The sequence below is a fragment of the Stigmatopora argus genome, chromosome 5 (assembly GCF_051989625.1).
Source record: "Stigmatopora argus isolate UIUO_Sarg chromosome 5, RoL_Sarg_1.0, whole genome shotgun sequence".
NCBI classification, from domain to species: Eukaryota; Metazoa; Chordata; class Actinopteri; order Syngnathiformes; family Syngnathidae; genus Stigmatopora; species Stigmatopora argus.
This window is the reverse complement of record NC_135391.1, coordinates 20,155,566-20,171,313: the sequence shown is the minus strand read 5'-3', so window position 1 is coordinate 20,171,313 and position 15,748 is coordinate 20,155,566. Positions and strand designations below refer to the sequence as shown.

The 15,748-nt window shown below is 43.5% G+C and overlaps 1 protein-coding gene across 1 annotated transcript in view; it reads left to right on the top strand.

Annotated features, from left to right (window-relative positions):
* Positions 1–15,748, top strand: part of znf608 (zinc finger protein 608) — an 89,780-nt gene that overhangs the window by 28,289 nt on the left and 45,743 nt on the right. The window contains exons 2-3 of the mRNA XM_077600767.1: positions 4,623–4,890; positions 10,407–10,494. Of these exons, the coding sequence (XP_077456893.1) occupies positions 4,623–4,890; positions 10,407–10,494 (356 nt within the window). The remainder of the gene's footprint in view (positions 1–4,622; positions 4,891–10,406; positions 10,495–15,748) is intronic.

Below are 15,748 nucleotides of genomic sequence, written 5' to 3'. Positions count from 1 at the left end.
AGTTGTAGCTGTGTCCTTTGGATCCCAGATTGTTTTCTCCTTCAATTGTAGTTCCTTTATTTATCTTTGCTTTGAAGTATTTCCTGCCAGTTATTAAATATTTTTCCAGATCTCTTTAGTGTTCCCTTTTGCAGTGCTAATTATGTTTTGATAGAAATTTGATTTTGCGGTTCAAATTTCTTTTATTACTTTGTTTCTTAGAGAAGTAAATGTCTGTCTGTCATTAATCCTTTTTCTTTTAAGTTATATTTTGAGAGTACAGTCTCGTTTATTGGGCGGTCCTGGGTTCAAATGCAGGTCACGTCCACCTGTGTGGAGTTTTCATGTTCTCATGCGTGGGTTTCCTCCGGGTACTCCGGTTTCCTCCCACATTCTAAAAGCATGCATGGTAGACTGATTGGACACTCTAAATTGCCCCTAGGTATGGGTGTGTGTGCATGGTTGTCTGTCTCCTTGTGCCCTGCGATTGGCTGTCACAGAGTCAGCTGGGATAGGCTCCTATACCCCCTGCGACCCTAATGAGGATGAAGCGGTTCAGAAAATGAGATGAGATGATAGATGAGATGGTCTCTTTTTTTCATTAATGCCTCTATGTCTTCATTTTACCATGGGAGGTGGTTCTTTTTTGATGGCTTAGTTTTAATTTTTCTTGTGTATGTAGACACTGTGTCCTGGATAATGACCCTTTTGGTACTCTTATCTGCTCTGATATTTTTTATCTGGCAGGTACTATCTAATATATGATGAATTTCATCACACTTTGGTAAGATGCTTCTGATATTTAAATCACCACCTAGGAGTCCTTTTGGTTTATGTTGTGGGTATCATAGTGCTATGGCTTGATTAAGGGTGCTTTATAGATTACCAGTTCTTTTTTTCTTAATTTCAATGTTTCTTAGATATAAATCATCTTGGGCTTACTGTAAAAGAGAGCTTTTTGTCTGTGTGCTGCAATGAGCAGCTAGGCCGGCTTCTTCTATTTGCTAATTCTTTTATTCTCTTAAGTTGACAAAAGAAAGTACAAAGTTGATTCCAAGACAAGAACACAAAGTGAAAACAGAACATAGAACAATAACACAATTTAAAACACACAGACAGAACATTTGGACAATACAGACCAGTCTGGGCCTCCTCTCCTTCCACCCTTCAGTGGCATCCGGGTTGCAGAGAGGGACACGCTCTCAAGGCACGTCCACTTTTAAGACTGTATGCAAATGAACAAGTGGGTGTAACTCAAGTCATGTCCTGTTCAAAGGAGATGAGTTGAGAACAAAAAGGTGTGAACTTCCCTTGCTCATCACATCCAGGAACAGAGCAACCTTTCCATCTCCTTTTGGGCCCCCCTGTTTGGGTAACTAAATTAGTTAGGTAAAAGTGTAAATTCAGCAGGCGTTATGTCTCCAAAACCAAAAGATAGCTAAGAACCTACATATAGATACACATTATTTGAATGCCACGAAAGAATACATATGATTATAAGAAATATGTCTCTTCAGTCACCGACATAATTTCGTAATCCTCCACCAGAACAGCATCAAAACGACCATGTGAAGGAGAGCCAGATAGAGAACACTGAATGAGAAAATCATACACAACAAGTGATTGAGTTGCAGAAACATTCGAGTTATTAATACTAAAAATAAATCTCCTAATGATAGCTTTCACACATGCAACAATATAGCAACTAAGAAATAAAAACAAGAGGAATAAAAGTTTTAAAAGAAGTAAATTAATGTATTTACCAGTGGCGGGCCGTCAGGGCCTTCAAGGCCTTCTCTGCTGGCCTAAGAAATATCTGAATCATATTATATTTTGTCCATCAATACTTATTATTCCAAATGGTCTGTTAGCTTCCTTTCATTGCTTTCCCCCCTGGTTGCACTGCTTCCAGATGTGTGTTTTCATATTGAAGCATTTAACCAATCACATTTCAGCCATTATTTGTTGCCAGATCAGATCTGCCTCAAAGCCTTCACAATCAGTTCATGCGGGCTCTGCTGCATTAAACTAGACTGTTGCTTTTAACCAATCAGATTTCGAGTTGGCAACCCCACAATGATTTTTCATACTCGTTAGCATTTTGCTGGCTGGGACATGTCATTGCTTTCACAAACTATGATTGGCTAGTAGGTGGGCCAAAGCAGTACCCGAGGCAGCCGAGATCGCAAACTCCACCCACAATGGCCGACAGAAGCAAAAACAAATGGATTCTGTTTGCTCACAAAGCTATTTTCCAGACGGACTTTTCCAGAAAAAAATGGTCATCATTAAGAAAGGGCGGTCAACTCCGAAGCTAGCAAGCCTGTTACAGCCAGGAAAATGGTGTGTGCGGCACTTTCAGCGCGCTAACTTAGCTCCACAAGCAAATAGTATATTGTTGCGTTCATTTAAAGCTATTTTCAAAACGGACTATGCCGATAATTTGACAGGACAGGCTCGACTTTCATCATTAGCTTCGATGGCGATAGGAAAAAACGAAGAAAGAAAGGAGGATGGATATTGTGTAAAAATGATTTTTGATGGGTAAAATATGGCTATATTCCTAAATAATATTTCAATTGTGGGCCAAGTTCTGATATCTGAAAAGCTCCAGTGTTTGTATTTAAGCTCCAGTGTTTGTATTTAATCACAAAATGCTGCTAGGAAGTGGATTTTACCTAATTTTAGTGCATTTTTTGTCATTTCACGTTCTCTGCTGGCCTAAGAAATATCTGAATCATTTTATATTTTGTCCATCAATACTTATTATTCCAAATGGTTTGTTAGTTTCCTTTCATTGCTTTTCCCCCTGGTTGCACTGCTTCCAGATGTGTGTTTTCATATTGAAGCATTTAACCAATCACATTTCAGCCATTATTTTTTGCCAGGATCAGAAATCTGCCTCAAAGTCTTCACAATCAGTTCTGTTGGCTCTGCTGCATTAAACAAGACTGTTGCTTTTAACCGAAATAAATCAGATTTCGAGTTGGCAACCCCACAATGCTTTTTCATAGGCATTGGCATTTTGCTGGCTGGGATACGTCATTGCTTTCGCCAACTATTATTGGCTTGCTATAGAGAGTAGGCGGGCCAAAGCCATAGTGAGGCAGACAGAGATTGCAAACTCCACCCACAATGGCCGACAGAGCAAAACAAATGGATTTTGTTGCAGATTTGCTCACAAAGCTATTTTCCAGACGGACTTTTCCAGAAAAAAAATGGACATCATTAAGAAAGGGCGGTCAACTCCAAAGCTACCAAGCCTGTTACAGCCGGGAAAAGGGTTCTTGCGCCACTTTCAGTGCGCTAACTTAGCTTCACAAGCAAATATATTGTTTTGTTGATTTAAAGCCATTTTCAAGACGGGCTAAGCCGGAAAGATGACAGGACAGGCTCGATTTTCATCATTAGCTTCGATGGCGATAGAAAAGAAGGAAGAAAGAAAGGAGGATGGATATTGTGTACAGTGAAAAAGATTTTTGGTGAGTATAATATGGCTATATTCCTAAATAATATTTCAATTGTGGGCCCAGTTCTGATATCTGAAAAGCTCCAGTGTATGTATTTAATCACAAAATGCTGCTAGGAAGTGGATTTTACCCCATTTTACCCCAGTTTAATTTTTGCCGGTTCGCCATTGACGTCCATCGCTGTCTTTTCCCGGGAAAAATCACCCCCTGGCCTGGTTGTAATGTCTCAAAAGCTCCAGTATTTGTATTCAATCAATAAATGCTGCTAGGAAGTGGATTTTACCTCATTTTAGTGCATTTTTTTGGCTGTTTCACGTATGGACGTATCGACGTTCATCGCTGTCTTTTTACCGGGGAAATGATACTCCGGGCCCGGTTCTGATGTCTAAAAAGCTCCAGTATTTGTATTTAATCAATAAATGCTGTTTTCGGCTGGATTTTACCCCATTTTTGGGCAATGTTTGCCCGTACGCCATTGACGTTCATCGCTGTCTTTTTCCGGGAAAATCACCCCCTGGCCTGGTTTTAATGTCTGAAAAGCTCCAGTATTTGTATTTAATCATGAAATGCTGCTAGGAAGTGGATTTTACCCCATTTTTGTGCATTAATTTATTGATTATTTTTTATGTGTCGCAGCTGTAGCTGCAGTAGAGGTTTTATAGCCATAAAATAGTTTTTGAGGGTTGGATTGATACGTTGAAGGTGCTACCAGAAAATGCACCGCCCGCCACTGGTATTTACTAATCGCAGAAATTCGATGTTTCACGTTTGAAAGACAAAAATGTGATAACAATTATCAAGATCAACTGATTAAAAAAAGATTATCATGGTAACAATTTTTGTCATATGCCCAGGCCTATTCACACCCCCTACTGGTTACTTGGGTACCATAATACTTATATTGTAATATTCGTCAACTATTTTCACCTCACAATAAAATAAAACATGAGAAATTATTCAACAAACTATAACCGCCCAATAGAATGCACTCAAGCTACAAATTACAGCTCTAAGACAAGAAATAAGATGAGGATCAATGTATATCCTTTGATTAATAATAAAAAGTTTACTTTGGACTTTTAACAAAGATGCATGACACTGTATTAATGTACACATTTCATATTGTTTCCACAATAGGTGTCTCAATACTTTTGTCTATTGTATGGCCTCCAGGTGGAGCCCATGTTCACTCCACCAGGCGGGGGCCCTGCTCCTGGCCAAACAGGAGCTGCTGGACCCTCACTGCCTTCATCCACAGCCTCCTTTCACCCCGCTGTGGTTCCGCCCACTTGTAGCACAGTGAGGACACGCTCTATTGGCACAAACACGCAGGGACTGGTCCTTCCTACCACATGCAACTCGGATGATGATTTCCTTGGCCCCTGCCAGCCAGGGACCAGCATCAATCTGGAGGGTATTGTATGGCATGACAGTCAAGAAGGTGAGAAAACCTGAACCTGTGGTGAACTCAGCTTGAATATCCTTGATTTCCAATGGTATTGTAATAAATCATATTTCGATATTATGAGTCTTTATTGTCGACAGTACGCACTTTATATTTTTTTATATCACACCCACGCTAAAACTATGGCGACCCCTGTGGGAATAAGTTGAAAGTCAGTCACTTTTAAAGGTCAAATTAATATGAATAAATTGTTGAATTGGGCAAATGTAAATAATGTTACCAAGCCTAACAAATTTGAATGAACATAAATAAATGCAGCCACTTGATGGTGGAGTGGTTCACTTGCCTGACTTTGGTGCGGGCAGGCATAGGCTCGATTCCCGCTGGTGGCAGTATGATTGTGAGTGTGAATGGACGTCTGTCTCTCTGTGTTCCCTATGGCTGTCTGGCGACCAGTCTAGGGTGTAGGCTGCCTTTTGCTCGAAGTCAGCTGGGATGGGCTCCATCAACCCTTACAAGGATGCAGGCTACAGAAGATGAATAAATGCATGAAATAAGGTTTTAAAAATGGCTTTTCCTGTGGGTGCTAGGACTCTGTAGGCGTGTCCAAGCCAACTGTTAATCACACTTGCTAGCATTGATAATAATGCCTTTAGGATGTTTCTTCTTTCAAAGCAATCTTTTAAGTTTGGAACCATCCGATCCAGAATTCAATTTTGAAGAAGAAGACTGTGGTTGTGTCGCCTTATTTATATTTTGTCTTTGTTTCAAATATTTTCAGATGTAAAATTTTGATAAAAGTCATGACACAATTATATAAGGTTTGGGATTTGTTTTATTTGATTCAACTTTGGTTACTAATGGATACTTTTTAAAAGAGTTGGGGTGAATATTGAACCTAGATATATACATTCATTTTCTGAACTGCTTATCCTCACAAGGGTCGCAAGGGGTGCTGTAGTTTATCCCAGCGAACTGTGGGCACCAGGCGGAGGAGACCCCAAATCTGTGATAAAGCAGGACATAAGGAGACAGACAACCATTCAAGCTCACACTTATACGTAGGGGCAATTTAGAGTGTTCAACCAGCAAGTGTTTGGAATGTGGGAGTAAACCGGAGTACCTGGAGAAAACTCACACAAGCTTAGAGACAACATATAAACTCCACAACAACCTGAGATTGAACCATCTACCCCAGAACTGTGAGGCCAATTCGATAACAGCAAAGGTGGGCAAACTGGTCCTCGAGGGTCACCGTGGGTGCAGGTTTTTGTTCCAAACGATCACATTGTTTAAGAGAGAATTTAACCAATGAGGTTTCTGCTGAAACAAGGAGCACCTGACTGCAATCCACTGATCGCACTTCAAAGTTAATAGATTTGTGGAAATGTTTCCGCTTATAGGTTGGAATGAAAACCTGCATCCACTGCGGCCGTTTCTGGAATAGTTTGCCCCACGTCTCTGTTTCTCTCTGTGTCTCTGTCTCTCTGTCTCTCTGTCTCTCTGTCTCTCTGTCTCTCTGTCTCTCTGTCTCTCTGTCTCTCTGTCTCTCTGTCTCTCTGTCTCTCTGTCTCTCTGTCTCTCTGTCTCTCTGTCTCTCTGTCTCTCTGTCTCTCTGTCTCTCTGTCTCTCTGTCTCTCTGTCTCTCTGTCTCTCTGTCTCTCTGTCTCTCTGTCTCTCTGTCTCTCTGTCTCTCTGTCTCTCTGTCTCTCTGTCTCTCTGTCTCTCTGTCTCTCTGTCTCTCTGTCTCTCTGTCTCTCTGTCTCTCTGTCTCTCTGTCTCTCTGTCTCTCTGTCTCTCTGTCTGTCTCTGTGTCTCAGTATCTCTGTGTCTCAGTATCTCTGTGTCTCAGTATCTCTGTGTCTCAGTATCTCTGTGTCTCAGTATCTCTGTGTCTCAGTATCTCTGTGTCTCAGTATCTCTGTGTCTCAGTATCTCTGTGTCTCTCTGTGTGTCTCTCTGTCTGTCTCTGTGTCTCTGTGTCTCTGTGTCTCTGTGTCTCTGTGTCTCTGTGTCTCTGTGTCTCTGTATCTCTGTGTCTCTCTGTGTCTCTCTGTCTCTGGGTCTCTGTGTTTCTGTGTCTGCGTGCCACCGTGCCTCTCTGCCTCCCTGCCTCTGTGGCTCCCTGTCTCCCTCTCCGTCTCTCTCTCTCTCTCTCTCTCTCTCTCTCTCTCTCTCTCTCTCTCTCTCTCCCTCCCTCACCCTCTCCTTCTCTCTCCCTCTCTCTCCCTCTAGCTCTCTTGCGCTCTCCCTCCCTCTCTCTCCATCTCTCTCTCTCCCTCTCTCCCCTCTCTCTCTCTCTTACAGTCTCCCTTCTTGCTCTTCCCCTTTCTCTCCCTCTCTCTCTCTCTCTCTCTCTCTGTCTCTCTGTCTCTCTGTCTCTCTATCTCACTGTCTCCCTCTCTCTCCCCCCTCTCTTTCCCCCTCTCTCTCTCCCTCTCTCTCTCCCTCTCTCTCTCCCTCTCTCTCTGTCTCTCTATGTCATTCTCTGTCTCTCTATGTCATTCTCTGTCTCTCTGTCTCTCTGTCTCTCTGTCTCTCTGTCTCTCTGTCTCTCTGTCTCTCTGTCTCTCTGTCTCTCTGTCTCTCTGTCTCTCTGTCTCTCTGTCTCTCTGTCTCTCTGTCTCTCTGTCTCTCTGTCTCTCTGTCTCTCTGTCTCTCTGTCTCTCTGTCTCTCTGTCTCTCTGTCTCTCTGTCTCTCTGTCTCTCTGTCTCTCTGTCTCTCTGTCTCTCTGTCTCTCTGTCTCTCTGTCTCTCTGTCTCTCTGTCTCTCTGTCTCTCTGTCTCTCTGTCTCTCTGTCTCTCTGTCTCTCTGTCTCTCTGTCTCTCTGTCTCTGTCTCTCTGTCTCTCTATCTCACTGTCTCCCTCTCTCTCCCCCCTCTTTCTCCCTCTCCCTCTCTTGCTCTCTCTCCCTCCCTCTCTCCCTCTCTCTTTCTCCCCCTCTTTCTCTCCCCCTCTCTCTCTCCCACTCTCTTGCTCTCTCTCTCTCTTGCTATCTTTCTCTCTCTCCCCTTCTTTCTCTCCCCCTCTCTCTCCCACTCTCTTGCTCTCTCTCTCCCTCTATCTTTCTGTCTATATATATCTTTCTCTCTCTCTCTCTCTCTCATCCCCTATCTCCCTACATCTCTCTCCCCCTCTCTCTCTCCCACTCTCTTGCTCTCTCTCTCTCTCTATCTTTCTCTCTCTCCCCCTCTCTCTCCCACTCTCTTGCTCTCTCTCTCTCTATCTTTCTCTCTCTCCCCCTCTCTCTCTCCCACTCTCTTGCTCTCTCTCTATCTTTCTCTTTCTCTCTCTCTCTCTCTATCTTTCTCTCTCTCCCCCTCTCTCTCTCCCACTCTCTTGCTCTCTCTCTATCTTTCTCTTTCTCTCTCTCTCTCTCTCTCTCTCTCTCTCTCTCTCTCTCTCTCTCTACCTCTCCCTCTCTTGCTCTCTCTCCCTCTCTCCAAATTGTCTGTCAGCTTCTTTTAATTGCTTTCCCCCTGGTTGCGCTGCTTCCAGATGTGTGTTTTCATATTTAAGCACCTAACCAATCACATTTCAGCTATTATTTGTTGCCAGGGTCAGAAATCTGCCTTGAGGTTTTCACAATTAGTTCTGCGGCTCTGCTGCATAAAACAGGCACAGATAAAACTGTTGCTTTAACCAATCAGATTTCGAGTTGGCGACACCAATGCCTTCTCGCAGGCATAGGGATACTTCATCGCTTTCACCAACTATGATTGGCTAGTGATAGAGTGGACTAGCCAGAGCTACCAAACTTGTATCTGGAGCCAGCTGCACAAGCAAATATATTGTTGTGTTGATTTAATAGCGGTTTTGTCAACCCGCAATTCAGCCCTAGATCGAATAAAAATTACTATGCCAGAAATATGACAGGACAGGCTCGACTTTCAGCATTAGCTTCGATGGCGATAGAAAAGAAGGAGGACAGAAAGGATGATGGATTTTGTGTACAAATAAAAAAGATTTTTGGTGAGTAAAATATGGCTATATTCCTAAATAATATTTCAATTGTATGAGGTTATTATTGATGATTTTTTATGTGTCGCAGCTGTCAATGCAGTAAAGGTTTTATAGCCATAAAACAGTTTTTGAGGGTTGGATTGATTCAGATAGAGAATTGAAGGCGTCTCTTAGAAATTCACTGCCCGCCGCTGATATATATATATATATATATATATATATATATATATATATATATATATATATATATATATATATATATATATTGTAAAACCTATTTCAACGGCATGTCGTTCTATTTTTCAAACTTTCCCCCGTAGTGCCGTTCAATTAGAGGTGCCGTTCATTTAGAGGGTGCCGCTCTATTTTTCGACTACCTGGTCAGAATTTTGAGAAGATGCGGTACATTTTATGGATAAAAAGAGAAACCAGGTAACAAATGCATATTTATTTAAGAAAAGGCACAAATACAAGGCAATTACTCGTAAGTAATTCCAAATTCACTGGTGAAAATCAAGTGACATGTCGCTGTTGTAGCTGTCCTCGTCATTCACATCACCTTCCGCATCAGCGTCGAGTGTCTGAGTGAATTCACGTTCATCGTCGCCAGCATTGGCTCGCGCTTGCTGGAGAAGTTGCAAACCAGTCTGAATCGGGCCATCTGACCAGAAACAATGGATCTGGCAATCCTTCGAGCCGTCGAGAGCGCTGATCAGTCTGCATCCCTTGAACAACTTGATGATTAGATCCTTCGGCAGATGACCCCAAGCATCGACAATCCATTCAAAATAAACTTCCATTGTTGGTGCTCGCATGTTGCCGAATTTGGTGTATGTAGCTCCTCTCGCCATGCAACATCCAGTTCTCGTAGAATAGTCGGACTTTGGCCTTGAATGGGGCGTTCCAGTAGACCTCGGGGCCTGTATAAATTTGGTGCAGCCTCCTGTTATCACAGCCACATCAATATGGAGCTTCTTCAATTGCTTCTTGGTGGCATCGCTAATGTGACAACAGTATGAATCCCAGGCAAGAAGGCATTTGCCAACTGACCACCTTCTCAGGTTGAGAAAAACCTCTATTTCACCAGCATGCCACTCTATTTTTCAAACCCCGTAGTGAAGTTCAATTAGAGGTGACGTTCAAATAGAGGTGCCGCTCAAATAGAGTTTTTTTGTATAAATATATGGGGCGGCTCGGTGCCACGAGAGGTTAGCGCGTCAGCCTCACAGCTCCGGGGTCCTGGGTTCAAATCCAGGTCACGTCCACCTGTGTGGAGTTTGCATGTTCTCCCCGGGCCTGTGTGGGTTTCCTTCGAGTACTCCGGTTCCTCCCACATTCCAAGGGTAAGGGGTAGGGACGGACGGACGGACGGGCGGATGGATGGATAGATAGATAGATATTTAGGGAAACCTGATTGGTCAAATTCCTAGTGTTGTCTCTGGTAGAACAAAAACCTACATCCCCTTTAAAACCGATTTTCCTACCCCTGGACTATCAACTTTGACATTATCATACTGCACAATATACAGTACGTTATAAAAAATTGATATGTTGACAACGTGATAGAATTTAAGCCTGTCTCTGTCAGGCGTGTTGGTGGTCAACGTGACCTGGAGGAAGAGGACCTACGTGGGAACACTTTTAGACTGCACCAAACTTCATTGGGCTCCTCACAGGTGAACATTTCACACTCTTTATCTAAATTAGGCAATTTTTCACCTCATGTACTACTTTTGTTTAAGCCCCAAATGTCCTTTTTATTTTGGGTTCCAAATACATTTGTCTAGAGGGCATACTAATTAACTTATAATATATAATTGCTTCTCATTACTGCTTACTGTAAGAAAGATTAATGTCTGATCTTAACTGTTAGTGGTCTGCTGTTGCCGGTGGTGGTTGTTGCCATGGTGATTTAATATTCATAAGTGGCCTAAATTGCTTTGCAGACATGTTCAAGTCCCTAGATTTCCTTTTTATTTTGGGTTCCAAATACATTTGTCTAGATGTCATACTAATTAACTTATAATATATAATTGCTTCTCATTACTGGGTTAATGTCTGATCGTTACTGATAGTTGTCTGCTGTTGCTGGTGGTAGTTGTTGCCACGGATCCAAGATGGCGGCGCGCAGCGGCTCAACGCTCTCCAGTTTTGTTTTTTGTTTTCTCAATCTTATTGTTATTTACTAACATTTGCGAGGCAAACTTTTTCTACAGTCGCCAGGATTTAATTACTCTCGGGAGGAGATGCGATATATCCTCACAACAGATTACCAACGGACCTACGATATCCCCGAGGACATCTCGATCCACCGGGATCTCCATGGATAGTCAGCCCACTCAGTACGACGGAGGCGGCAAAGGGAAAGAAAGAAAAAGCGCGGATGCCGGGCGGGCCTAGCTGCTGAGCTAAGGCAGCAACCACACCGAGCACCGCTTCCGAGCATCTTCTTGACCAACGCCAGATCCATCACCCACAAAATGGGCGATTTGGAACTTCAGCTTGCTACCAACAGCTTTGTCAGGAACTGCAACATTATTTTTATCACGGAAACATGGCTACACCCGCAAATCCCCGACGCCGCAGTATCGCTAGCTAGCCGGACGCTATTCCGAAACGATCGTTTGAAAGAATTATCAAGGAAAAGCAAAGGGGGGGGGGGACTTTGCATGTACATACACAATGTATGGTGCTGCGACAGTAGGATCATTAACACTCACTGCTCCCCGGATTTAGAGCTATTGGCAGTACGGTGCAGGCCCTTCTATCTACCTAGATAACTAACAATTGACATTGTAATGGCTGTCTACATCCCACCGGATGCTAATGTTAGCACGGCACTTAGCCTCCTGCTAGCGGCTGTAAACAAACAGCAGCTTGACCACCCCGATGGAGTCTTTATTGTCGCTGATGACTTCAATAAAGCATGTTTAAAGACTGTTCTGCCTAAGTTTATCCAGTACGTGAAGTGTCACACCAGAGGAGATAAAAATCGAGACCATGTTTATTCTAATATAAAACATGCTTAGAGAGCCACACCTCTCCCTCACCTAGCTGGATCAGACCATCTCTGCCTGTCCCTCACCCAGGCATACACCCCACTCCGGAGGCCAACAAGGCCACGAATAAAGATAATAAAAACATAGCCCGAGGACGCCCTTTCTCAGCTGCAGGACTGTTTTTCCCGCACCATTTGGGAAATTTTTGAACACCACAACCTCCAGGACTACAAGGGCACTGTACTTTCCTACATCAAAAACTGCACGGACAACGTCACTGTTAATAAACGGATACAGGTTTTTCTAACCAAAACCCTGGATGACCAGTGAGACACAGGAACTCATCAAATGCCGTAACACCGCCTTCAGGTTAGGGGACAAAGCACAATACAGCGCTGCCAGAGCAGAGCTGAAGAGAGGCATTAAAAAGGCCAAGGCAGCATATACAAGGAAAATTGAAGAGCACTTCGCAGGAAATAACCCAAAGAAGATGTGGCAGGGAATACGACATATTACCAATTACAATGACAATAATGTGTCTGTTAACGCAGCCTCACTAGCAGAGAAACTGAACCGTTTCTTTGCCCGCTTTGAGACTGACAAATCAGACCCAGTCTCAACACATTCACCGCCACCCTGCAGCAGTACACTGGAGCTTCAGGAACATGAAGTGAGACAGGTACTGCAGACTGTGAACACCAGGAAGGCTGCTGGCCCTGACTGAGAACCTGGGAAGGTGCTCAAAGCCTGTGCTGACCAGCTGACCGGTGTTTTCACAAAGATCTTCAATTGTTCCCTGCAACAATCCATCATCCCATCCTGCCTGAAACCTGCCACCATTATCCCTGTCCCTAAAAAGACAACCATTGACAGCCTGAATGATTCTAGGCCGTGACCGGACGTTTCGTCTACGGACACTTGGTCGACCGACACTTCCTCCCCGGACGTTTCGTCAAACGGACGTTTGATCGACGTAGGCCGTGTTCGGACATTTCGTCGACGGACACTCGATCGATGGACACTTCGTCCCCGGACGTTTCGTCGAACGGACGTTTGGTCAACGGATGTTTCGTCGAACGGACGTTTGGTCAACGGATGTTTCGGCGAACGGACGTTTGGTCAACGGATGTTTCGTCGAACGGACGTTTGGTCGACGGACAATTCGTCGCCGGATTTGCCGCCGGACATTTCGTCGAACGGACAATTGGTCACAGGATTCGCTCGCCATGCAGAGGGTGATCAACACTGCCCAGAAGATCATCGGCTGCTCTATGCCCTCACTGGATGACATTGCCAGCCCTCGCTACCTCAGCAGAGCCAGGAACATTGTCAGGGACCAATACCACCCTGGTCAAAACCTGTTCCAGCTGGTGCCCTCTGGCAGACTCTACAGGTCTCACAAAGCATGGACAAATAGACTTTAGGACAGTTTTTTCCCACAGCCATCAGGACTCTGAACTTGAGTTAGCACGACACGCAATCCCTTCTGTCCAATAACTTCGGGGTGTGCAATAACAATGTGCAATATCTTAGAAACCTGTGCAATATTTTAGAATATGTGCAATATTTTAGAATCTGTGCGATATTTTAGAATTCTGTGCAATGTTTTAGAATTCACCTAGCCGGGATGTGACTTTTTATACTTTGTACTTTTATACTACTATTTATGTTTTTTTTACTGGGAAAACACACTTTGAAAAGCTTGGAGTAGCACCACCAATTTCATTATACGACTTGGTCCCCACCTCTCTTCCTCCATTACACTGAGCACTGGCTCCCCTCTAGGCTGTGTACTGAGTCCTCTTCTGTACTCCCTGTACACACGACTGTACACCAACCCACCAGTCTAACTCCATCATCAAAATTGCCGATGACACCACTGTGGTCGGACTCATCTCAGGAGGGGATGAGTCGGCCTACAGAGATGAGGTCAACAAACTGTCTTCGTGGTGCTCGGTGAACAATCTCACACTGAACACGAAAACTAAAGAAATAATCCTGGACTTTCGCAAACACGGCACAGATCTGGCCCCACTCCTCATAAATGGAGTATGTGTAGACAGGGTCCAGTCCTTTAAATTCCTGGGGGTCCACGTCACGGATAAGCTCTCCTGGTCTACAAACACCACGGCAGTAGTGAAGAAGGACCAGAAACGACTCCATTTCCTCAGGGTACTCAGGAGGAACAACTTGGACACCAAGCTTCTGGTAACCTTCTATAGAACCACTGTGGAGAGCATCCTGGCATACTGCATCACAGTGTGGTACGCTGGAAGCACGGCAGCAGACAAAAAGGTCATGCAGAAAGTTATTAACACTGCCCAGAAGATCGTCGGCTGCTCTCTGCCCTCACTGGAAGACATTGCCAGCCCTCTTTACCTCAGCAGAGCCAGGAACATCATCAGGGACCCATACCACCCTGGTCACAATCTGTTCCAGCTGCTGCCCTCTGGCAGACACTATAGGTCCCACAAAGTACGGACAAATAGGCTTAAGGACAGTTTTTCCCCACATCCATCAGAACTCTAAACTTGCGGTAACACAACACACAATCCCTTCTGTGTAATAACTTCGCGGTGAGGTAATATGAAAAGATGTTTGGGTGGTGATATGCCTCCTACTGGCTGACTCAAGTTATGTGAAAGACAGTGAGAGGTAAGTGATCCGCTCTGGGGTGTGATGCGATGTATCCATAACGGCAGAATGCCAAGTTACGAGTCCGAAACTATCACTTATTCGGTCTTTTGCCGAGAAAACACACCTTATGGAGAAGCACTACCAATTTCGTCATACGCAGTTTCTGGGTGTGATGACAATTAGGCTTTTGTTGTTGATGATGACGACAGGGCCTATGTCCGATTATGATGACAATAAAGGCTTTTGAATTTGAATTGAATTTTTGTTCATTTAATATTAATCAGTGGCCTAAATTGCTTTGCAGATATCTATCATATACATTTGAAAAAATCATGTACGATCAGATACGAGCTTAATGTGTTCCGGGACTGAGCTCATATGTCGATTTTCTCTTAACACAAACGAACGTTTCCCATATAAATGATCTAAAAACAAATTAATTCATTCTAACCATCTGAAAAAAAACACCAAAAACAGGATATTGGATTGGAAAAACATTTGTATATTTTTGCACGGCAGCACGCTCGTAACATAACATAAACACATTTAAATGAACTTTAAATACAATGCAGACACACTAAAAAATAAGTTTAATCTAACCTTACACTAAACTTAATTCTAATTTTGTTTTAAATTTAGATACCTTTCCTCTCCCGGCTCTATTTGCCCCGCCGCCACCCTGACTTTCATTGGCAACCTAGATGTTTGCTTTTGTATTCCCTTCAAAATATTCCCAAAATGATGCACACAAATGTCCTCACAATAGGATAACGCACGACCAGTTGCCAAGGAGAAGTAGTCTATACACACTGACAAACGGGGAAAAAAACACTGAAAAAATGCAACTCTCCGTCCAGTGCTCACATAGACATTACACGAGGGAGTTGCGACCTGATAGGTTTATTAATAGGTATACTTTAATAAAGGGAGAGACATCGGAGACATAATCTAGCGTTAAACTTGCAAGTGAGAATTGATCTTGGCTCGTCCTCACCACCGGAGCATTCTGAAGAAAGGCATCCTCTTCTGTCCATTTAGTCGCACATAATCAAAACACTTAAGGTTATCTTATTCAAACAATTGCATAAGCTAACCAAATAACACAATTAAGGTCAAAAAACAACTGCAACAACAATTGCATATCAGGTCGGACAACAAAAACAACTGCGTAAGAATTTGCACATGTAAGCAAAACAATTTCCATAAAAGGTGAAACGAGCGACACTATTTTAAAACAATATGCGAGTATTTTCGGAGGTTGATTCGATTATCGCCATCTGCCGGAATCCAAGTC